Genomic DNA, 25,717 nt, shown 5'->3' on the forward strand with positions numbered 1-25,717 from the left:
AAATGCTGGACTGACAGGCATGAGCTACTATGCCTTGACAATTGTTTAATAGAAGAGTGTGAATGGCGGAGGCAGAAGGTTTGGTGGATCATACAGCCCTACACTCTCTTCAGAAACATCACTGATATTTGCTGTTGAGTCAACCTAGCAACCAATTCTTGTCCCAAAGATATAACACGGTTCAAAAGGCACCTCAGAGACAACATTTTCATCTCTTTTCAATGCCCAAAACTAAAGCTTAAAAATATCCATATCTATCAACAGACATGATTTGTAGTGTGTCTTTATTGTATATTTCATAAAATATAAACACATAAAACTTACATAACAGATAGTTGTAAACACCCTGTAGTTACTACCCAAGTCACAAAATAGATCAATATTAGCAATTCAGAAGTTTCATATATATATATCTCCTTACTGATCACAATTGCCTAGTTTTTTAATTATTGAGATATAATTCACATACCATAAAATTCATCCCTTTAGAATTTATAATTCAGTGCTTTCTAATATATTCAAGAAGTTGTGCAGCCATCGACACTATGTAATTCCACAACAGTTCCATCACCCTTCAAAAAGAAACCCATGCCCTTTAGCAGTCATTCCCAGCTCCTGGGAACCACTAATCTCCTTTCTGTCTCTATGGCTTTGCCTATTCTAGACAGTTCATATAAATGGAATCATATAATATGTGGCCTTCTGTGTCTGCCTTCTTTCACTTAGCATGTTTTCTAGGTTCATCCATGTTGTAGCATAAATTAGTACTTCATTCCATTTATGGCTGAATAATACTCCATTGTATGGATATGTCAAATTTTCCTCACCTATTCAATTAATGTACATTTGAGCTTCCACATGTTGACCATTATGAATAATGCTATAAATATTTGTATATAAGTTTTTGTGTGGCCAGGTGCAGTGGCTCATGCCTATAATCCCAGCACTTTGGGAGGCTGAGGCAGGTGGATCACTTGAGGCTAGGAGTTCGAGACCAACCTGGCCAATATGGCAAATATAAAAACACAAAAGTTAGCTGGGCATGGTGGCGCTCACCTGTGGTCCCAGGTACTCAGAAGGCTGAGGCCGAGATTGCACCACTGCACTCCAGCATGGGTGAAAGGGCGAGAATTTGTCTTAAAAGAAGAGTTTGTGTGAATATGTGTTTTGAATTCTGTTAGGTATATACATAGGAATTGCTTGAGGATACAGTAACTATACATTTAACTTTGAGGGTCTGCCAAACTGTTTTCCAAAGTGGCTGCACAGTTTTACATTCACACCAGTAGTGTATGACAGGTCCAATCTTTTTACACCCTCACCAATACTTGGTATTGTCTTTTTTATCATAGCCATCCTAGTGGGTGTGAAATGTTATTTCCTTGTAGCTCCCACCCCCGCCCCCTCCGAGACAGAGTCTCACTCTGTTGCCCAGGCTGGAATGCAGTGGTACGATCTCTGCTCACTGCAACCTCCACCTCCTGGGTTCAAGTGATTCTCTCGCCTCAGCCTCCTGAGTAGCTGGGACTACAGGCGTGTGCCACCACATCCGGCTAATTTTTGTATTTTTTAGTAGAGATGGAGTTTCACCATGTTGATCAGGCTGGTCTCGAACTCCTGACCTCAAATGATCTGCCCACCTCAGCCTCCCAAAGTACTCGGATTACAGGTGTGAGCTGCCACGCCCGGCCATTGTAGTTTTTAATTTGCATTTCTGTAATGACTAATGTGTTTATTGCCCATTTGTATAAATTATTTGGAGAAGTGGCTAATTAAATCTATTGCTAATTTTTAAATTGGGTTGTCTTTTTACAGTTGTTATTTTATTTATGTTTGCTGAACACTACAATCCTACCAGGTATACAATTTGCAAATATTTTGCCCATTCTATGGGCAGTCTTTTTACCTTCTTTTCTTTTGTTTTCCATTACATTGATGAAGTCTTTCTACTTTCTTGATAGTGCTCTTTGAAACAGATATATTTAATTTAGGTAAGTCCAATTTAATTTTTGTCATTTGTGATTTTGGTAGGATATCTAAGAAACCAACACCTGACCCAAGGTCACAAAAATCCAGTCCTATGTTCTCTAACAGTTATACGGTTTCAGCATTACATTTAGGACTTTGGTCCATTTTGAGTTAATTTTCATATATGGTGTGAGATAGGGATTTTTTTTTTTTTTTTTGGTATGTGGATATCCAGTTATCCCAGCACCATTTACTGAAGACTATTCTTTCCTTACTGATTTGTGTTGGTCAAATAAAGACAACCTTGTGAGTGGACAATTTTAGGAAACCACCAGACCAGTCAAATGGCAATTTACTGGGGATGGTCTATGAGGAGTATTAACTCTGTTCTCCCTTTTCCAGTAACTGCCAGCCTCCTGGTTTCACTGTGATTGCAGGCTATTGGTTGTCCAGGCTACAGCTGATCTGGGAAAAGGCAGCATGGGAACAGGGCAAGTTAAAATGCCACAAATCTTAACGTTCTTACGGAGATTCAACATTTTTCCTGAATAAATGCTCCCCAGATTGCTGCAAGCCTTTGGTTAATTTCCAGAGTTCTGAAAAAGCTGATTCTGATCATTTTTGCCAGTGTTCTTGATATAATTTGGCTCTGTGTTCCCACCCAAATCTCATGTTGAATTGTAATCCCCAATGTTGGAGGTCTGGCCTGGTGGGAGGTGATTGGATCATGGGGGTTGTTTCTAATGGTTTAGCACCATCTCCCTAGTACTGTCTCATGATAGAGTTCTCATGAGATCCGGTTAAAAGTGTGTAGCACCTCCCTCTTCGCTCTCTTCCTCCTGGTCCCGCCATATAAGACGTGCTTGCTTCCCCCTTCACCTTCTGCCATGATTATAATTCTCCTAGGGCCTCCCCAGAAAAGAAGCCTGTACAGCCTGCAGAACCATGAGTCAATTAAACCTCTTTTCTTTTTGAATTACCCAGTCTCAGGTGTGTCTTTACAGAAGTACAAGAACAGACTAATACAGTTCTCATTCCTTTTTTGGAGGCCCTACACCACCATTTTCAATGGTGTCATTATACAGTATTTTAAAACAACACAGATTTCCCATTAAAATGCAAATTTCTCACTTTTCTTGAAAAACTGGAGAAAAGAGTACAAGGCCTACGCCTTCTCACATGGTAACAGGTGGCTAGAGTTCACAAATTACCATGGTTCTCAGAGCTAACCAAAATCAGGTGCAGATATACTGCTCCTCAGCCTTGCCAGAACAATGCCTTTTCATTTCTCTTCAGGCCCTCTTAAGCCCAGGAGTTCGGGACCAGTCTGGGCAACATAGTGAGACCCTGGCTCTATGAAAGAAAAAAAAATTATTCAGGCATACTCGCATGTGTCTGTAGTCCCAGCTACTCAAGAGGCTAAAGTGGGAGGATCGCTTGAGTCCAGGAGGTTGAGACTGCAGTAGGCTGTGACTATGCCACTGCAGTCCAGCCTGAGTGACAGAGTGAGACCCTCTCTCAAAGAAAAATAAAAGATGGCTGGGAGCAGTGGCTCACTCCTGTAATCCCAGCACTTTGGGAAGCCTATATGGGCGGATCACCTGAGGTCAGGAATTCGAGACCAGCCTGGCCAACATGGTGAAACCCCGACTCTACTAAAAATACAAAATTTAGCCGGGCACAGTGGCACACACCTGTAATCCCAGCTACTCATTGAGGTTGAGGTTGAGGCAGGAGAATTGCTTGAACCCGGGAGGCAGAGGTTGCAGTGAGCCAAGATCGCACCACTGCACTCCAGCCTGGTGACACAACGAGACTCCGTCTCAAAAAAAAATAAAATAAAATAAATAAAATAAAAGGAAAGGTTACCTGAGAGAACTATTGAGTGTCCTTAGTAAGCCCAAGGAAATAAAACAAGCCCAGGCACTAAGTCAAATACATTCACTTGAGAGAAAACAGGAAGTTTAACTCATGCTATGTTAACACCGGCAGCCTGTGACATCAGAGCAAAGGCAAGGAACAAAGGGATTGTGAAAGTTACCTTTCCATGAGTCTCTCCTTCGAAATTTGACCCATGCTGTTTATTTGAAAGTGCTCAAAACACTCAAGTTATTTTGGTACTGTTTAGGAATAGAGCAATTGAAATGTCTCTTGGTACTTTTCTCCAACATATTCCAGGAGATTAGCCAAAACCACATGCTAGAAATCTGCTGAGAGCCACAGTTTTATTTAATAGGCTATGAGATTCTATTTCAGACTGCTGGTGATACTGAGCTACCAATCAGCTACACAGTAAGGATATAATTGTACAATTAAATATATCTGAGAAAAAAGTCAAAGGGAAAGCCACATAAACTGAAACTTCACCACTACTTTAGGTTGGAGTTTAGAGAGGAAGCAGTAGGGGAGTAGTATATGCAGGAGAATGGCTTCCCCTGCACTGGAGTGGAAAAATACCAAGAGCTGTGACAGGAAAGGAAGTCTACAAAGCATGAGTAAGAGAAGCTGCTACAAATGTGCCCTTCCCCCTCATTCAGCAGCCTCAGCTGATTATTATAGAGGTCTCCTCCAGAAGAGACTGAAACCGCTTCTTGTCAGGAGTCTCTTGTGGCAGAACCTACAGATGGTAGAGCAATTGGAGCAATGCTTGGCCAAGTTCAGATGGACTGCAGAGATGTCTCCAGGATTTAAAAATAGTGATAACCAGAGATTGTCGTCTTCAGTGTAAAATTATTCTTTTAAAAAGGCAATGTGTACAAGCTATTTTAAGAGTCAGTATGCTCATTTATAGGCAGGAATAAAAACCTCCTTCCATTAGGTAACTTGCGACACATTAAAAGAAGACTAAATCTTAGTAGTTTGTCTTTAATCTTCGGTGGTGAACTTGGAGAGTTATTAAAATGACTAAGAGAGGCCTTAGTAAAGAAGAAACTGCAATTGTTTAATAAAGAAATAAGGTCTGAGTATTGAATCCAAGTCACCATATCCATATGTAGGTGGAGGTAAATGAAGGACACCTGAACTCAAGGTGGTTTCAGTGACTTCATTATTCCTGTCTTTTGGAAGGAGATGACTTCACTTGGACTGGACTTATGACCAGCAGATAAGATTTCAGAGCAACAGTGGGGAGTTAACTTAGATTCTGTGTTATTATCTCCATAATCTCCGTGCTGCCTCACATTTTGCTCTTATATCACCGGAAAAGATATGTGAATGATCCAAACATAAACAGAGCAAATGGCCTTGAATGGAGGCTAGAAACATTTAGATTGGATATAAAGAAGAACCTTCCTGCCATAAATGTATGTATTTATTTGAGATGGAGTCTCACTCTGTTGCCCAGGCTAGAGTGCAGTGGCACAATTTTGGCTCACTGCAACCTTTGCCTCCCAGGTTCAAGCAATTCTTCCGTCTCAGGCTCCTGAGTAGCTGGGACTACAGGTGCATGCTACTATGCCTAATTTTTGTATTTTTAGTAGAGAAGGGATTTCACCATATTGGTCAGGCTGGTCTCGAACTCCTGACCTCAGGTGATCCACCCACCTCAGCCTCCCAAAGTGCTGGGATTACAGGCATGAACTACCGTGCCCTGCTTATAAAGGTATTCAAATTTGGTGCTGTTACTAAAAGAAGGGTTCTCCCTTACTATAGAAATGGCATTTATAGCTGGGCACAGTGGCTCACACCTATAATCCCAGCACTTTGGGAAGCTGAGGTGGGCGGATCACCTGAGATCAGGAGTTCAAGACCGGCCTGACCAACATGGTGAAACCCCATGTCTACTAAAAATACAAAAATTAGCCAGGTGTAGTGGCACACATCTGTAATTCCAGCTACTTGGGAGGAGAATCGCTTGAACCCAGAAGGTGGAGGTTGCAGTGAGCCAAGATTGCACCATTGCACTCCAGCCTAGGTGATGGAACAAGACTCCATGTCAAAAAAAAAAAAGACAAAAAAGAACTCGGAAAACACAGATCTAAGCCTATTAGTTCTATAAGATCAATGAGTCTATAAGACCTATATTACTGCTTCCAGTAATAAAGATATTAACCCTAGAGAGGAAATAATTTGAAGACAGGAAACTGGTGAGACTGACAAATCATAAGCATCTCAAGATTGAGTTAGGAAAATGGAATTTTAAGGGGAAAGGTTGACTATGCAGTTGAAGCTGGAGTTAGTGTTCTTAGCATCACTTGCATTCACTGGCAGCTGTTCAGACCTTGCCTCACTCTACCACCTTGCCTTTCAACACACTCTTTATTGCACGAGGACTTTCCCTGATGACTCCTTGATAGATCTTAAGCTGTAGATGGAATCCAAAGGAGGATGCCGGATGTGGCAGACTGTTCCCAAACACAAAGCTGTGTGGTTCCTGGATGTCAGAGAAAAAGATTCTGAAATACTCTATTACTAGTCCTGCACTGATATCTAAAAATCTAACCACTTACCCAGACTGGAGAGCCTTTTCATCAAGCCAGCTTCTCTTATGGCAGCGGGACCATGCTCCACTCCTTTTCTTTTCTGTCAATCACAAAAATTACAGTTAGAGAAGATGACTGAAAAAACCACTTTGGTACACTTAGTTCCCAGCAGGTTCCTCTGAAAACCTGTGACAGCATCAGCCCTTCCATCTATGACTGTCCTTCTAACTCCATTGTTGGAATCACATCAGCTGCCCAAGCCAAGACGGGAGAGGCTGAGCCAGGTTAGGATCCGGGAACTAGGCGTGTGTGGGGCTGGCTGGGGCCAGAGACCGGGCTTCTAGAAGACTGAGCGCTCCCGACTGCAGGTTTCCTTCATTGAAGAGAACAAAACAGCTCCTCCCGGCCTCCCGCGCTGGAGAGGCCAGCTCCAATTTCCCTCCCAGTTAAATAAAGCTCATTCTGAGTGAATGGATCCAGAAGACTTAAATCCTCGGTCGCTCCCTTTAACCTCCTCCATCGATTCTCCACTGGGGATTCTGGCCAGTTTCACCTCCTCCAGCCCCTCCAAGGAATCCTCCCTCTCATTCTCTCCCCTCCATCACCCCAAGCTGCATCCACCGTTTTCTCGGTCTTTCTGGGGAGGCCGCAGAAACTCGCCCTCATCCCAAACAGGGTGGCCTCCACCCCTCCCTCCCTCTCCATCCTCTGTCGGAGAAAGTCCCACAGGCTCCCACGGTGCCCAATCGCGGGAACCCGCCAGCTCTTCCCCTCGCCTTTTCTCCCCATCCTCTCCTCGCCTCCCGGTCCCCCGCATCCCACCGCCGCCTTCTCCAGGTTCTGGGGGGCGGAGGATCCTGCCCGGCGGTGCCAGGTGCCAGTTCTCACCTGCCCTTGTGAGAACGGGGCTCCTATCACAGCCACAGAGTGGACGGATTTCTTCAGGATGGAATGCACTCGCTTCTGGAGGAGACGCGAGAGGCTGCCCCTTAGGGACATGATCCGTGGCACTGAGAATCTCCAAAGCAGAGGCTCAGGGCGGCTGGAAGCCGGGAGTGAGCGCCACCGCCGGTCGCTGCGCCTACCTACTCGCTCCAGCCTCCGCCCCGCCCCGTGACGTCACCGCCACATTGTCCCCGCCCCGACCCCGCCGCCCGCGCCTCCAACCAGCCCCCGGCACACCTTCGCAGGCCCCGCCCACCGCTCTGCAGGGCTGGGACATGCCTTCGATGACGTCACCCCACGCTGGCCTGGGCTCTCCGGCCAGGGACATGCCCCTGCCTCTGACGCCAGAAGGCCAATATCCAGGTCTGGCCAGTAAGAGCGGTGACCAACAGGTGTGTCCCTTCGCGGGAGGCGGCCGGCCCCTGCCAGGTTCCTGAACTTGGCGGAACGCAGGAATCAACACGAATCTTCACGCCCGGCTGATGCTGACTCTACCAATGGGCTGGCTGGGTCGGGCCTGGTCTGACCAGACCCCACGTGAGTGCCCTGCCTAGTCAAAACCAGCATCCATCTTCGTTCTGTCTCAAAGCTCAACGCCCACGAAACACTCTTAGACTTTGGGCATCAGTGAAATTTAGATTCGGAGATATAATATAGATGAGAGCTCTCTGAGCCGGGCACGTTTATAAAGAGCCGTCTACCTTAGGTATTTTGAATGAAAGAGGTTAGGATTTACAAAGCAAATTACTTCTAAATGTTTTTAATTCTTTACCTGAATAACGGGAGCGCTGGTTATTAAAAAGTAAATATAGCAACGTATTTAGACTATTTCTAATTTTGGGGTAGGCTAAAGAGCTGAAAGTACTAAGTAACTACTTAGAGTTTTAACAACTAATAATAATTTAATAATACTCAGCATTCCAAGAACTTTACCCCTCCAATTCTATACCACAGGTTACTTTTTAAAGCGAAGAAGACAAGATCAAAGGTGTAAGTAATTTTCCCACAGCCACATGGCTTGTAAGTGGCAGAGCTGACTCCACATTCCAAGTTCTTAACCAACACACCATGGCATGCACGAATCTAGACATTATTTCTACCAAATTAATTCTTTACATAAACACCTGAAATTTATTTCAACTGATGTCAATTTACACACTGCTTTCCAAAATAGTTCAGAGGTCTCCATGGCAACACCATAACTCCAAAGGAGCTTTAGTACCTTAAGGCATTTTATTTTTAGAGGCTCTGTTGTGTACTGTGTCCCCCTGCTGGTTTAACAATGCTGTCTTTGAGGCCTTAGCAAAATAACTGCTGTAAGTCAGTGGTTCTAAAAGTGTGGTCCCAGACCAGCAGCATCAGCATCACCTGGATACAGCATCAAGAAGAAACCGGCTGCACACGGTGACTCACCCCTGTAATTCGAGCACTTTGGAAGGCCAAGGCAGAGGATCTGAGTTTGAGACCAGCCTGGGCAGCATAGTGAGATGCTGACTGTACTAGAGATTAAAAAAAAAAAAAAAAAAAAAAAAAAGCTGAGTGTGGTGGCATGTGCCTATGGCCCCAGCTACTCGGGAGGCTAAAGTGGGAGGATCTCTTGAGCCCAGGAAGTCGAGGCTTCAGTGAGCCATGATCACACCACTGTACCTCAGCCTGGGTGACAGAGTGACACCCTGTCTCAAAAACAAAAATAAATAAAAAGCAGCAAGAAACTTCTTGCTTCTGGAGCACCTGTTATGGGTCACCAGATACTTGTTAGAAGTGCAAATTCTTGGGCCCCACCCCCAAATGTACAGAATCAGTAACTCCAGGGGCAGGGCACCAGTAACCTATGTTTTAACAAGCCCTCCAGGAATGGGAGGGGGCGTGGTCAGGGATTCAGTCACATACATCATACTTGTTCAGTTCACTGAAATTATGTTGATACTTTTGTATTTCTTGCCCATCACCACATTCAACTTTTTCCCTTTTACTATGTTTTCTGAAGTTGATACTGGCACAGGTTGCCTCAGGGCTTCCTGTGCTACTGCAAAAACCTCTTGCTTCCACTGGGTGAGGTGGCTCACGCCTGTAATCCCAGCACTTTGGGAGGCCAAGGCGGGTGGATCACCTGAGGTTGGGAGTTTGAGACCAGCCTGGCCAGCATGGAGAAACCCCCGTCTCTACTAAAAATACAAAAAGCTGGGCGTGGTGGCGGGTGCCTGTAATCCCAACTACTCAGGAGGCTGAGGCAAGAGAATCACTTGAACCTGGGAGGCGGAGGTTGCGGTGAGCTGAGATTCTGCCATTGCACTCCAGCCTGGGCAACAAGAGCGAAACTCTGTCTCAAAAACGAACAAACAAACAATAACAACAACACAAAACAAAAAAACCTCTTGCTTTTTGAGCATTTACTCTGGATCACCAGACTGACCTTTCCAAAGTGCTACTTTAATCCTGCATGTCATTTTCAGTGGTTTTCCACAACCTATAGTTTAGTCAGAGATAAATTACTAGTTCCACTTTATTATGCACTGGGAAAGTGAACAGGAGATTGTTATACAGGTTGAGCATCCTTAATCCAAAAATCTAAAATCCCAATCCAAATTTTCAGCACCTACATGATGACACAAGTGGAAAATCCCATACTGGACCTCATGTGACCAGTCCCAGTCAAAATGCAGTCAGTTTGGTCCGAAGGTAGTGAGTTACCTTAATAGATTGTTCACAGTCAGTTACAGATGGAACACCTTGTTCTATTTTTTCTCCCCTTCTCACTACTGCACTTGACTAGTCTTAAAAAAAAAGAAAGTAAAGAAAAAAGAAAGGGCCGGGCGCGGTGGCTCAAGCCTGTAATCCCAGCACTTTGGGAGGCCGAGACGGGCGGATCACGAGGTCAGGAGATCGAGACCATCCTGGCTAACACGGTGAAACCCCGTCTCTACTAAAATACAAAAAAAACTAGCCGGGCGAGGTGGCGGACGCCTGTAGTCCCAGCTACTCGGGAGGCTGAGGCAGGAGAATGGCGTGAACCCGGGAGGCGGAGCTTGCAGTGAGCTGAGATCCGGCCACTGCACTCCAGCCTGGGCGACAGAGCCAGACTCCGTCTCAAAAAAAAAAAAAAAAAAAAAAAAAAAAGAAAAACAGAAAAGAAAAAAAAAAAGGCTGCGTGCAGTGGCTCATGCCTATGAGCCATGATTGCATCATTGCACTGCAGCCTGGGTGACAGAGCCAGACCCTGTCTCTAAAGAAAATAAAAACAGGGCCTGGCATGGTGGCTCACGCCTGTAATCCCAGCACTTTGGGAGGCCGAGGTGGGTGGATTGCCTGAGGTCAGGAGTTCGAGACCAGTCTGGCCAACATGGTGAAACCCCATCTCTACTAAAAACACAATAAAATTAGTCAGGCGTGATGGCGTGTGCCTGTTACCCCAGCTACTTGGGAGGCTGAAGCAGGGGAATTGTTTGAACCAGGGAGGTAGATGTTGCAGTGAGCCAAGATAGCACCACTGCACTCCAGCCTGGGTGACAGAGTGAGGACCCTGTCTCAAAAGATAAATAAATAAAAATAAAAATGAAATAATGCAGTCAAAACTTTGTTTCATGAACAAAATTATTTAAAATATTTTATAAAATCACCTTCAGGATATGTGTATAAGGTGTATATGAACATAAGTTTCATGTTTAAAGTTGCATCCCATCCTATGATACCTCATTATGTATATGCAAATACTCAAATAAAAATCCAAATCTTTTTTCGGGCCATATGTGGAACAGAACAAGAAAAAGGCTGAAGGAGACCTCTTAGGTGCATTGGGATCCTTGAACTACTTTTTTGTCTCCCCTTTAGGAGGGATATATGTTTTAATTTCTCTTTCATAGCGGGCCTTGTCCGCCCTTGCCATAGCTTCAAATTGTCCTTTCTCTTTAGCAGACATGGTCTTCCACCTCTCTGAGCACTTCTTAGGAAACTCTGAGAAGTCGAGTGAAGCATCTAGGTGCTGCTTCTTATGCTCCTCCGGACAAGTTTGCACACAAAACACATATGATGGCATTTTGCCTCTTGGCTTCTTAAGATCTCCTTTGCCCATGTTTAGTCATTTTTCCTCAGCGAGGCACAGAGTCGCCCAGTGCCCATCTGGCTCTCACTTGCCCTGGCACTGTCTTTATGGAGCTCAATGTACTGCTTATAATTCATTTTTACAACCCCAAAGTTCATAAAACAGCAACTCAAAGCAAAACAAAAAACAAACCCCAAAGTTCCAAATGAATACCTCCTTTTATTTTCAAAATAGGCATTTAATTTAAAAATCTGTTTTTAAAAATAAAATTCTAAAGTCATAAAGAATGAGTTACATTTTAAAAATTTACTTTAAAACTTGTACCGTTAGTGCATCGCTCTAGGATCCCTCCTCAGGTTTAAACCAGTTTGCTCCATTTTTCTTCTTCCTCTGTAGGAAATTCTAGAGATTTGGCCTCTTTCCTTTAATTGCATGGCTGCCAACACACACTCTATCCCTTAATAGGTTGCTGGGAGTTGTGGGGTGGGGAACTGTGAGGGAGTGGGAATAAGTAAGATGCAATTGTCAGGTTTGCTGATTTCTGTGGTGTGAATACTTCCTATTTATGAGCTCCCATTGTGATGTCACTGAACATGGAGTTGGGAAGAGGTGCTCATTATACAATATTTCTACCATACAGATACAATCAACACAAAGAACCTCAAGGACATAAATAATAGGAAGACATAGTAAAATAATTAGGCAGTGATAAGTCTGGAGTCTATATTATCTTTGGTTTTAATATAATTTATGTAGTTAAATTATTACAGGCTGGAGTACAGTGGCACAATCACAGCTGACAGCAACCTTGACCTCCTGGACTCATGCAATCCTCCCACCTCAGCCTCCTGAGTAGCTGGGACTACAGGTGCACGCCACCATACCCAGCTAATTTCTTTCTTTTTTTTTTTTTTTTTTGGAGAGATGGGGTTCTCATTATGCTGCCTAGACTGGTCTTAAACTCGTGGGCTCAAGCGATCCTCCTTGCCTCAGCCTCCCAAAGCTGAGATTACAGGCATGAGCCACCATACCCAGACTGTAATCTGATTATTAATGAAGGTTGTGTTTGACAACTGGCTCACAAAATCCTAAAAATTGCAAGCTGCTAAGAGCAGGCTCTAGCACACCCTTGTTTACTGCAAATCCAAGGGGACTCACAGAAGGGTAAACTGCAAATTCTCAAAGGCAGTGTAGTGGCAGAAAAATGTGATAACTTTCCTCATCCATCGTAAGGAACAGCCACCACTCCTATAGCAAACGACAGATTAACAAGAGAAAAGAACCAGGTGCAGTGGCTCATGCCTATAATGCTAGCACTTCGGGAGGCCAAGGCAGGAAGATTGCTTGAGCCCAGGAATTCAGGACCAGCCTGGACAACATAACAAGGCCCTGTCTCTACAAAAAATAAACAAAATTAGCTGGGTGTGGTGGTGTGCACCCATAGACCCAGCTACTCAGGAAACAGGAGCCAGAAGGATCACTTGAGCCTAAGAGATCGAGGCTGCAGTGAACTGTGATCATGCCACTGCACTCTAGCCTGGGTGACAGAGTGAGACTGTGTCTCAAAAAAAGAAAACAAAACCAAAAGAAAATTATAACAAATTTATTTCATCAAAGTTTTACATGACACTAGAGCCTTCAGAAATGAAGACCCATTATCCCCCAAAGCAGGGCACCACAGTGATTGAAAAGTGGTAGTGATTTATAGTTGTGGATGCTGCACTTGTGTGAGATGTTGATTCTGAACCTCTGGCAATCTTTGAATCTTCTTGGTTAATATTGTTTTGGCAAATACAGACTGTAATGGTTACATGATGGCAGTGTTTATGGGCAACACAGGTGCACACCTGGCATTGATAACCCTGTTTCCCAAATACTCCCCAGATAAACTTCCTGCAGTAAGAGCAGTAGGTGGGCTGCCTCAGGTATGTGAGAATAATCTTGTTTCCATTGATCTGTTTTATTGGTGGGGAGGGGTTGGGTTTGGAGACAGGGTCTCATTCTGTCACTCAAGCTGGAGTGCAGTGGTACGATCATAGCTCACTGCAGCCTTGAACTCCTGGCTCAAGAAATCCTCCACCTCAGCCTTCCAAGTAGCTGGAAGCACAGGCATGCACCACCACTCCTGGCTAATTTTTATTTTAGAGACAGGATCTCACCATGTTGCTCAGGCTGGTCTTGAACTCCTGGTCTCAGATAATCCTCTCACCTCAGCCTCCTAAGTACCTGGGATTACAGGCTAGAGCCACCATGCCCTGCCCTATCAGGGTTATGACCACAGTTACTTTCCCCTCTGGCTGCAGATTCACCAAGCCTTGTAAGATGTTCAAGGTGTTGGCCATGCTGGCCGTGCACAGCCGCTCCCAGTGAAAAGAAAAAAAAAAAAAAAAAAAGCTCAGAGCAATCTTTTGAATCTGTGCTCCTGTGTTGCAATCCTCAAGCTTGGTCCAAATAAATTCTCTAGTTACATTAATTTTGCCTCAGCTTCTTCCTTTTAGTCCACACTGGAATTGCTACCAGGGCAGCCCTAGAAATATAGCTGGGAAAGCTCATTATTTTCTTTATTTTTTGAGACAGAGTCTCCCTCTGTCACCCAGGCGTGCAGTGGTGCGATCTCGGCTCCCTGTAACCTCCACCTCCTGGGTTCAAGAGATTCTTGTGCCTCAGCCTCCCGAGTAGCTGGGATTACAGGTGCACGCCACCACGACTGGCTAATTTTTTGTATGTGTTTTTAGTAAGATGGCGGAGGGGGTGGTCTCACCACATTGGCCAGGCTGGTCTTGAACTCCTGGCCTCCAGTGATCTGCCTGCCTTGGCCTCCCAAAGTGCTGTGATTACAGGTGTGAACCACCGCACCCAGCCTATTTCCTATTTTCTTAAACCATAAACAGCTGTGAAAGCTCATTTTTTTTTTCCTTAACAGTGTTTTTCTAGTCTTTTTATCTGAAGGTACTTTGCTTAAAAGAACTCCAGATGGCCCGAGAAGCCACAGGAGCTTCAGAACCCTTCGTCAATTACCAGAGGAAGAAAAGGCTGGTGCAAAACTGGTGCCAACCAGAACTGGAAGCTCCTTGTTACCTTTAGATCATTAAGATATCATTATAATATCAAAATCCCACCCATAGAAGAAAATCCCCACCATTTTATGAACATGCATTGTATGAAGATGCATGTTGATGATCTTGGGCTCCCAGCACGTGTTTACATACCTCCCCTTCCCACATCTAACTCCATAAAATTCCCCAGTTTCCCATGGCTCTGGGAGAAGGTGTCTTTAGAGCAGGGGTACCCAACCGCCGGGCCATTGACTGGTACTGGCCTGTGGCCTGTTAGGAACCAAGTTGCATAGCAGGAGGTGAGTAGCAGGTGGGCAAGCAAGCGAGTGAAGCTTCATCGGTATTTACAGCCACTCCCCATTGCTGGCATTACTGCCTGAGCTCCGCCTCCTGTCAGATCAGCAGCGGCATTAGATTCTCCTGGGAGCGTGGACCCTATTGTGAACTATGCATGTGAGGGATCTAGGTTGCACACTCCTTATGAGAATTTAATGCCTGATGATCTGTCACTGTCTCCCATCACCCACAGATGGGGCCATTTAGTTGCAGGAAAACAAGCTCAGGGCTCCCACTGATTCTACATTATGGTGAGTTGTATAATTATTTCATTATATATTGCAGTGTAATAATAATAGCAATAAAGTGCACAATAAATGTAATGCACTTAAATCATCCCAAAACCATCCCCCACACCCTGGTCTGTGGAAAAATTGTCTTCCATGAAACTGCTTCCTGCTGTCAAAAAGGTTGCAGAACATTGCTTTAGAGCAAGAGCTCTCTATTCATGGCCAGAAATAAAACCTGCTTGCCTTTTGTTTTTCCCATTGGTTGTTCTTTCTTTGCAGCTGACACAAAGTAGGGAAAGAACTCATTTTACCAGCGATAGAATTACAGGGTACATGTGGCCAGGTGCAGTGGCTCACGCCTGTATTCCCAGCACTTTGGGAGGCTGAGGCAGGCAGATCACCTGAGTTCAGGAGTTCGAGACCAGCCTGGCCAATATGGTGAAACCCCGTCTCTACTTAAAAAAAAAAAAAAAAATTAGCCAGATGTGGTGGCGCATGCCTGTAGTCCCAGCTACTTGCGAGGCTGAGGCTGGAGAATCACTTGAACCTGGCTGGGAGGTGGAGGTTGCAATGAGCCAAGATGGCACCACTGCACTCCAGCCTGGGCGACAGTGTGAAACTCCATCTCAATAAATAAATAAATAAATAATTACAGGGTACACGTTTACATGAAGTGGTCATAGCCCAGGGGCATCTCATGGACGATGGCTGCCATCAGTGGCATTAGTGTAGAGCTCCTCATTGTACATGGGTTTGTTGGTTTGGTGCTAGTGTGGTCCACATTCACCTCGTCCACACTCACCATCAGGTATGGCTCCAGCAGCTGGTGGCCCTTCATGAGCAAGTGGCACAGGTATCACAGTCTGACGGGTTCTTCTTGCCTGCTGCCCTGAAAAAAAAAAAAATTGAGAACAGCAGAAGTTGTGGCAAAGAAAGAGTTTAATTAATAATTGCAGGGTCAAGCCAAGTGAGGAAAACAGGGAGAAATTTCTCAAATCTCTCTCTCCAAGAATTTGGAGGCTAGGGTTTTTTAAGGGTACTTTGGGAGGCAGGGAGCTGGGGAACTGAAACAATTGATTGATTGGGGATAGAATCACAGGGGCCTCTAAAACTGTCTTTGCACAGCTGAGTCAGTTCCCAGGAAGCGTGGGTGGTCTCAGGACCAGGCGGCCTCTCTTGATCTACTGAAATGCTAAACCTGAAAAGGATGTCCAAGACCAGGTCTTTAGGTTTCACAATAGTGAGGTCATCTATAGGAGTAGTTGAGGAAGTTATCAATCTTGAGCCCCCCATTATGTGACTTTGGGGCAGTAAGCAACTTACAGAAAACAGAGGGAGCAATAGCAGCTCATTCTTTAACTATGTTCAAGCCCCTACCACAATTCTTCAGCAAAGTTCAAACCCCTACCATAATTGTAACCATGTCATATGAATGTGGCTTCAATCTCCAAACAAGGAGGGGGGTCAGTTCTCCTTGCCTCAAAGTTTAGCTATAAACTAAATTCCTCTTATAGTTATCTTGGTCTCTGCACTAGAATATACAAAAACAAAACAACAACAAAACCCCAAAACAATTTAGTTTGCAAGACTAGAAGCAAAATGGGGTCAGTCATGTTATATTTCATTACTTAAAATTCTGCAAAGGTGGTTTCTCAGGGAATGTGGATCCTTGAATAGCCATTCAACAGCATGGTGCTGGACCATAGGCTGGCGCCTCTGCCCCCGGCTGGCAACCCTCGAAACAACCACAGGAGTGGAGGCAGCCCTGGGGAAAAGCAGCATCCAAGCGGCCCTTGACTAGCCATTCTGCCTTCTCCGTTGGCCCTTCTTCTCCCCTCATTCCCTTCGTCCCTCCCAAGGTCGAAAGGAAGGGACCGGGCTCACTAGGGAAGCCTGTCCCTCTCAATCTCACAGCACTTCCAGGGGCCTTGTTGGGACTCGCCCTTTCTCCAGGGCCAAGAAACTCCTCTACTCTGAAAGCTGGAGCTACCAGTCCCGTTAGTGCCAGCCCCTAGCGGATCCCCATCCCCTTCGCCTTTTCCTCCTCAAGAATATGTTTTGTTAAAATATTTGGCCTTTTGTCTTTGGTTCCTGAAACAACTCTAGAGCAATAAACGTGAAAGGCTCTTGTTATTTATAATGAGCCCCTTTCAACCACACCTAAATTTATGTTAAGGCGGTGAGTTTTGTAAAGTCCCTAGGTAACCACAGGATTAGGGGCTGGTTACCAGGAGAAGAAACCATGTGCTCAGGGGCTTGAAATTCATACCCCCACCCCGCCCCCAACACACACACACCTTCAGGAAGGGGAAGAGGGGCTGAAGGCTGAGTTGGCCACCAATGACCAGTAATTTAATCAATCAGACCTACACAATGAAGCCTCTATATATAAACCCAAAAGGACTGAGTTCAGCGGACTTCTACATATGGGGTACAGGGAAGGCAGTGCACCCCAACTCCATGGGACAAAAGCGCCTGAACTCAGGACCTTCCCAGACTTCCCTCTATGTATCTCTTCATCTGGCTATTCATTTGTATCCTTTAAAATACGCATTATAATAAACCAGTAAGCATAAGTAAAGTGTTTCCCTGAGTTCTGTGAGCCTTCATGAGCAGTGGCACAGGTGTCACAGCCTGACCGGTTCTTCTTGCCTGCTGCCCTGAAAAAAACCACTGAGAACAGCGGGAGTTGCAGCAAAGACAGAGTTTATAGGAAATTAACTGAACCCAAAAGGAGCCTTGTGGGAATGCCAATTAATAGCTGGTTGGTGGGAAGTTCCAGAAGCTTGGGCTTGCGATTGATGTCTCAAGTCGGGGGTGCTTTTGTGGGACTGAACTGTTGACAAGTTCTGTAGGATCTGACGTGACTTCCAAGTGGACAGTGTCAGAATTGCTTGCTTGGTGTATGAGGAAACCCCCCCACACACTTGGTCACAGAAGTTTTCCGTGTTGTAAGAAACAACAGGAGAATGAAACTGTTTGTGTTTTGTTTTGTTGTTTTCTATTCCATGCTCTTGTAAAAAAGTGCCCAGAGAGCTGCCTTGCCCCTTGTATCATGTGAGGACACAGCAAGAATGTGTCATCTGTGAAACGGGCTATCACCAGACACCAAATTTGCAGGCAACATGATCCTGGACTTCCCAGCCTCCAGGACTGTGACAAATAAATTTCTGAGGTTTCCTGTGAGGAAGTTTCCTGATTGGGAAAAGACTGAGACTTAGCACTAGAAAGTCCTAATTCAGCATCATTCAGTATCAAAAAACCCAGTAGAACCTTCCATATATTCCCACTGAAGCCCTAAACCTCCCTCCTTTTGTTTAAGGTGATATATACAGTTGTCCCTCTATATTAGTTGGGGATTGGTTCCAGGACCTCCCTCAGATACCAAAATCTACAGACGCTTAAGTTCCCGATATAAAATGGCATCGTGTTTGCATATAGCCTATGCAATCCTCCTGTATACTTTAAATCATCTCTAGTCTACTTCTTATACCTAATACAATATACATTATATGTAAATAGCCATTATCCTGTATTGTTCAGGGAATGATGGCAAGAAAAAAGTCTACGCAAGTTCAGTACAGACATTATTTTTTTCTCTTTTTCTTTTTTATTTTCGAGACAGGGTCTCACCCAGGCTGGAGTGCATTGGCATGAACATGGCTCACTGCAGCCTTGTCATCCTGGGCTCAAGGGATCCTGCTGCCTCCACCTTCCGTGTAGCTGGGACAGTAGGCACGTGCCACAACACCCAGCTAATTTTTTTGATTTTTTGTAGAGACAGGGGTTTCACTTTGTTGCCCAGGCTGGTCTCAAACTCCTGGGCTCAAGCAATCCTCCTGTCTCAGCCTCCCAAAGTGCTGAGATTACAGGCGTGAGCCACCAAACCAGCTCTCTGAATATTTTCCACCCTTGGTTGGTTGAATTCATGGATGCGGAATCGACAAATACAAAGGATACCTTTATCTGGATACCTTTATCTCTGACTATTCAGAGTTACACTGTACTACACAACACCCCAGTAGGTAAATTAACGTTTTCTCCTATTAAAGTCTATTGTCAGTTAATTCACAGGCCTCTAACATTAGAGCCTAGGATGGCAGAGGGAAAGATTTCCTCCCAAGAGTGCTTAACTCTGGCAGCTCCCTAAAAATAACTTGGGAGCTTTTTAAAAATACTCATGTCCAGGTTGGGCGTGGTGGCTCACGCCTGTAATTCCAGCACTTTGGGAAGCAGAGGCGGGTGGATCACGAGGTCAAGAGATCAAGACTATCCTGGCCAACATGGTGAAACCCCGTCTCTACTAAAATACAAACATTAGCTGGCCCTGGTGGCAGGCGGCTGTAGTCCTGGCTTCTTGGGAGGCTGAGGTAGGAGAATCTCTGGAACCTGGGAGGCGGAGGTTGCCGTGAGCCGATATCACGCCACTGCACTCCAGCCTGGTGACAGAGCGAGACTCCGTCTCAAAAAACAAAAACAAAAACAAACAAACAAAACTCATGTTCATGTTCTCCTTCCCTCACTGCCCATTCTGATTTAATTACCTGGGATGGACCCAGGTGTAGTAGTTTTTAAAAGCTCCCCAGCTGATTGTACTATGCAGCAGGGTAGAGAATCCAGTATTAAGAGTTACATCTTTCAGTACTTCTCAAATTTTAATGTCTAAGAGTATCACCTGAGAATTTTGCTAAAACTCAGATTCTGAGTCTATAGGTTTGGTGTGAGACCCAAGAATCTGCATTTCGAACAAGCACCGAGCCACTGCTGCTGGTTTACCGCCCACACTTTCAATATATCAGGGTTTTTAAAACTCAGAGCTCTTGGCCATGCAGGGTGGCTCACGCCTGTAATCCCAGCACTTTGGGAGGCCAAGGTGGGCAGATCACAAGATCACGAGGTCAAGAGATCGAGACCATCCTGGCAAAGATGGTGAAACCTCCGTCTCTACTAAAAAATACAACAAATTAGCTGGGTGTGGTGGTGCGTGCCTGTAGTCCCAGCTATTCGGGAGGCTGAGGCAGGAGAATCGCTTGAGACCGGAAGGCGGAGGTTGCAGTGAGCCAAGATCACACCACTGCACTCCAGCCTGAGCAACAAGAGCGAAACTCCATCTCAAAAACGACAACAACAAAAAACCAACAAAAACCAGAGAACCTTTCCTTTGAAATCTTCATTAAAAAATAGTTACATAAAGGTAACTTATTTCCAAGCCTACACAGTTGTGGCTTGATCAAAATCATGAAACTGAGCTGAGGCTGTTATAGTCTAATTGAACCTATTTGTAAAACCTATGCCCATCAAATTAGATCCATCTTTTATCTAAACTTTCTCACAAGCTTGGTTTAGTACATTCAAAAACCTTTAGTGCACAAGAACAAAAAGTATCCTGATATTACAAGGGAAGAGAAACAGTCCACATAAAAGCCAGGTGTGTTCCTAAAGTTGAAAATACTAAGCTCTACTGTTTTAGAAAGTCACAAGATGGAGATGTGACTTCATGAAAAACAACAACAACAACAACACTACTTTCTGCGCTATATCAGATTCTGCCAATAGATTTCTTTCTATGTTTCCTTTCTTCTATTTTGTTCCCATTGTCATTTGTCCTTACTTGTAACAATTACTAGCCATTTTCACTAGCTATTAGAACAACAGGGTGACAGTAAGCAAACTATGGTAGATTAATGTCGGGGAAAAATAAGTATTTTTTCTTTTCATTGCTAGGTTAATGGCTGACAACAAAGCACACATCAACATGAGAAAAAGTATACAAGAAAACATATTAATCAGCTAGGTACAGTGGCTGACACCTGCAATCCCAGCACTTTAGGAGGCCGAGGCAGGCAGGTTGCTTGAGACTGACCTGGGTAACATGGTGAAACCTCGCCTCTATTAAAAATACAAAAATTAGCCTGACATGGTGGTGCGCACCTGTAGTCCCAGCTACTGGGGAGGCTGAGGCAGGAGGATTACTTGAGCCCAGGAGGTGGAGGTTGCAGTGAGCCAAGATTGCGCCACTGCACTCCAGCCTGGGTAACACAGCGAGACTATGTATAAAAAAAATTAATATGAGAGAAGCATATAAATTTATTTAATACAAATTTTATATGACATAGGAGCTTTTGTAAAGAATACTTAGGTGGCAGGATTATGGATGTATTTTGTTTTATAAAATTTCAATTTGATGTTAGGTAAATACCAAACATACCTTACTAAAAAGAGAGTGGCAAGGCTGGGCACAATGGCTCATGTCTGTAAGCCCAGCACTTTGGGAGGCCAAGGTGGGAGAATACCTTGAGCCCAGGAATTTGAAGTTATAGTGAGCTGATATTTGTGCCAATGGACTCTAGCCTGGGTGACAGAGTGAGATGCTGTCTCTAAAAATAAATAAAAACGGAGAGGTAATAAAATTTTTAACGTACATCATTTATAAGAATATCAGAAAACATCAAATACCTACAAATGAAGTCTAATGAAAGATGTGCAAATAATTGTTAAGCATTGCTAAAAGAAATTAGAGAAGACTTCAATAAATGGAGAGATGCCAGGTTCATGGATTGGAACATGTGGCATAGTTAAGATGTCAATTCTCCCTTAAATTGACTAATAGATTCAGTACAATCCAAGCAAAATTTTTGGTGAAAATACAGAAGCCCTATAATAGCCAATACAATTTTGAAGAAAAGGTACAAAATGGAAAGACTTAACAGAATGAGAAATCAAGACCTACTGTAGAGCTACAGTAATTGAGACAGGTTGCTATTAGCATAAGGGAAGACAAAATAGAACAACAGAACATAATAGACGGTGTGGAAATAGATCAACAAATATGTGGTTGCCTATTTACAACAAAGGCACCATCACAACTGGGGGGAAAGGTAGTCTTTTCAACACATGATGCTGGGAAGAAAAATTACCCTTAACCTCTACAAACAAAAATTAGTTCAAAATGGATCATTGGCTTAATTATGAAAGGTAATATAATTACGCTTCTAGGGAAAGAAAGATAGGCAAAGTTTTTTTTTGTTTTTGTTTTTTCTTTGACACAGGGTCTTACTCTGTCACCCAGGCTGGAATGCAGTGGCTTGATCATAGCTTACTGCAGCCTCGACCCCCTAGGCTCAAGCAACCCTTCTGCCTGAGCCTCCCTAGTACCTAGTAGCTGGGCCACCATGAGCAGATTTTTTTTTTTTTTTTTTTTTGGTAGAGTCAGAGTCTCGCTATGTTGCCCAGCGTGGTGTGGAACTCCTGAGCTCAAACAATCTTCCTTGCTCAGTCTCTCAAAGTGCTGGGATTACAGGCATGAGCCACCATGCCCACAAGACAGGCAAAGCTTCCTAAACCAGACAAAATATTGTACACTAGCCATAAAAGACAAGACTGATAAATTGGACTTTATGAAAATTAAAACCTCTGTTCATCAAAAGACACCATTAGAGTATGGAAAAGTAAGTCACAGACTGTGTTTTACTGCTTGGAGGATATACCTCAATTTAAAAAATTTCCTTAAATGGACAGATGAGGAGACTTCCACTTCTGAAAGGTGGAACAGACATACCTTTGCCTATTCATCCCAGTAAGAAAGCTAAAACCCTTGTGCCTGTAATCCCAGCACTTTGAGAGGTCAAGGTGGGCAGATCACCTGAGGTCAGGAGTTTGAGACCAGCCTGACCAACATGGAGAAACCCCGTCCCTACTAAAAACAGAAAATTAGCCGGGCATGGTGGCGCATGCCTATAATCCCAGCTGCTTGGGAGGCTGAGCTTAGCAGGAGAATCGCTTGAACCTGAGATGCGGAGGTTGTGGTGAGCTGAGATTGTGCTATTGCACTCCAGCCTGGGCAACAAGAGCAAAACTCCTTCTCAAACAAACAAACAAAAAAACCCACAAAGTAGTAATAAGGATTTTAGTGACTGGGCACAGTGGTTCACGCTTGCAATCCCAGCGTTTTAGGAGGCCAAGGCAAGAGGAATGCTTGAACCCAGGCATTCAAGGTTACAATGAGTTATGATTATACCACTACACTCCAGCCTGAGTAACAGAGCAAGACCCTCTCTCTAAAAAGAAAAAGAATTTTAGAGATCTTGTATTACCACAGTATTTATTCCTAATAATTGAATATTTTTTAAAAATTAAGTACATTTGGCCTTTTTCTTTCTATGACTCTATAATTGTAAAACTTCTTGGCCTGCTGGGCATGGTGACTCATGCCTGTAATTCCAACTCTTTGGGAGGCTGAGGCCGAAGGATCAACTGAGCCCAGGAGTTTGAAAATAGCCTGGGAAACATAGTGAGATGCCATCTCTACAAAACATGCAAAAATTAGCCTGATGTGGTAAAGTGTGCCTATAGCCCTAGATACTTGGGGGGCTGAGGTGGGAGGATCTCTTGAGCCCAGGAAGTTGAGACTGTAGTGAGCCGTGACTGTACCACTGCAGCACTCAACTTTGGGTGACAGAGCAAGACCTTGTCTCAAAAAAAAAAAAAAAAAAAAAAAAAAAAGAAAAAGAAAAAAAGAAAAAAAAACCAGGAAGAAAGAAAAAGAAAAGAAACTTCTTAGCCTGTACAGGTACCTTTCGTATTGTAGACCCTCTGGAAGTCTGGTGAAACGAATGGACCCCTTATTATAATAATACTTTAAAATGTATAACTACATAGGACTTCTAAGAAAATCAACTATATTAAAATATGGTTATCAAAATATTTTAAAAACGTGTTACAGTGATGTTTCTCTTTATTGACACATTAAATAATAATAGCTAGTGATGCCTTTAATAATTACTGCAATTCTGAAGTAGCAATGACTAGAAATGATATTTTGAAACAATTATTGTGAAAAGAAAATATCTGTGATTTCTGTCAGTGACAAAAATCACAAGCTCTAATACTAGTTTGTTGCCTATATTAATAATCAAAAGAAATGTTAAATTTTAATTAGAAGTTAATGAAACTAAAAATGACACACTGATTCTATCCATGGAGCCCAAGTTAAGAACTCCAGGACTACAGGCTTCCCCAAAACATTAACAGTACTTATATCTGAGTGATGGAAATATGGGTGGTTTACATTTTTTTCTTTTCTGTATTTTTCAAATTTTCCACAATAAGCAAATATCACTTTTTAAATTATAAAACACATGATATATGCAATAGTAAAAGGGGTGATGTGGTTTGGCTCTGTGTGCCTACCCAAATCTCATGTCAAACTGTAACCTCCATGTGTTAGGGGAGGGACGCTCCACCATGCCCAGCTAATTTTTTTTTGTATTTTTAGTAGAGATGGGGTTTCACCATGTTGGCTAGGCTGATCTTGAACTCCTGACCCAAGTGATCTGCCCTCCTCAGCCTCCCAAAGTGTGAGATTACAGTCATGAGCCACTACACGCAGCCCATCACCAGTGTTTTGACAGTCCACACAGCCAATCCTGGGTCACATCAGAAGTAAAAATGGAACCCATACACCACTATTACGCATGAGTTCAGTAATTTTATTATCAATTCCATCTGCATCTCCCGCTCCTACTTAATTCCCAGCCAGGTCTTGCCTGTCTACCACGGTCCAAGCAGTCATTTGGGAGACAGAACTCTCAGGCAGTGAAATCCAAACTCCGTACAAGACCCTCTTGGATCTGACCCCTACCTACCTCCCCCATTTCCAACTGTTTTCCTCACATATCAACCTTTCTGGCCTTTTGATTATTTCATTAAGCCAAGTTTGTTCCAATTTCGAGGGGTTTGTCTTTCCTGGTCTTCCTTTCTGGCAAATTCCTCCTCCAGAGCTCCTTCAGTCCTGTCTGGTTCCTCACCCTTTGTAACTCCAGTGTCCTCTTAGAGACTTCCCATGACTGCCCTATGTAAAGTCCTCAGTCAATCCCTGCCAGTCAGCATAGTATTGCCAACAATATTCTCAAGTTATTTCCATATTGTCTCCTACTAGAAAGGAAGCTACTTGAGGGCAGAGACTGTCATCAACATCGTTCACTGCTGCATCCTCAGCACCTCAAACTACCCGGCACAGGAAAAAAGTGGAATGAATACCCGTGGACTCTTCTTGCGTCTTTCCGGCTTAGAGAAATCACCTTGCCAAGCAAAAGCGTGATTAAAACTGTGGGTTTGGGCTGGGTGCGGTGGCTCACGCCTGTAATCTCAGTACTTTGGGAGGCCGAGGCGGGCGGATCACCTGGGGTCAGGAGTTCGAGACCAACCTGGCCAATATGGTGAAACCCCGTCTCTACTAAAAACCCAAAAATCAGCCGGGCATGGTGGCGCACGCCTGTAATCCCAGCTACTCAGAAGGCTGAGGCAGGATAATCGCTTGAACCCGGGGGACGGAGGTTGCAGTGAGCCGAGTTCGCGCCATTCCATCTCAAAACAAAAACAAAAAACAAACTGTGGATTTGCTTGTTTTTAGACAGGGTCTTGCTCTGCCGCACAGATTAGAGAGCAGTGGCATGATCTCGGCTCACTGCAACCTCGACCTCCCAGGCTCAAGCGATCCTCCCACCTTGGCCTCTCAAAGTGCTGGACTACAGGCGGGAGCCAACGCGCCCGGTCTAAAAACGGTTTTAATCCGTCCGCTGAACTATTGCCCCCGACGGGCTTTGTTCGAAGACAATCACAGAAGCCGGGTCAAGGCCGGCCCGGACGAACGCACAGTCATCAGCCCCACACAGGGTTCTCGGCGCGCAACTGAGGCTGCGCAGGCTTAGGGCGGGGCATGGT

General features: G+C 44.2%; 1 protein-coding gene across 1 annotated transcript in view; it reads right to left on the bottom strand.

Annotated features, from left to right (window-relative positions):
- The window catches only part of LOC105472868 (arginase 2), a 36,764-nt gene extending 29,277 nt beyond the window's left edge, over nt 1-7,487 (bottom strand). Inside the window, exons 1-2 of the mRNA XM_011726422.3 lie at nt 7,278-7,487; nt 6,417-6,489 (exon numbers count right to left, since the gene is read on the bottom strand). Of these exons, the coding sequence (XP_011724724.2) occupies nt 6,417-6,489; nt 7,278-7,388 (184 nt within the window). The 5' untranslated portion in view covers nt 7,389-7,487. The remainder of the gene's footprint in view (nt 1-6,416; nt 6,490-7,277) is intronic.
- Between the last annotated feature and the right edge of the window lie 18,230 nt (nt 7,488-25,717).

This window comes from Macaca nemestrina, chromosome 7 (assembly GCF_043159975.1).
Source record: "Macaca nemestrina isolate mMacNem1 chromosome 7, mMacNem.hap1, whole genome shotgun sequence".
NCBI classification, from domain to species: domain Eukaryota; kingdom Metazoa; phylum Chordata; class Mammalia; order Primates; family Cercopithecidae; genus Macaca; species Macaca nemestrina.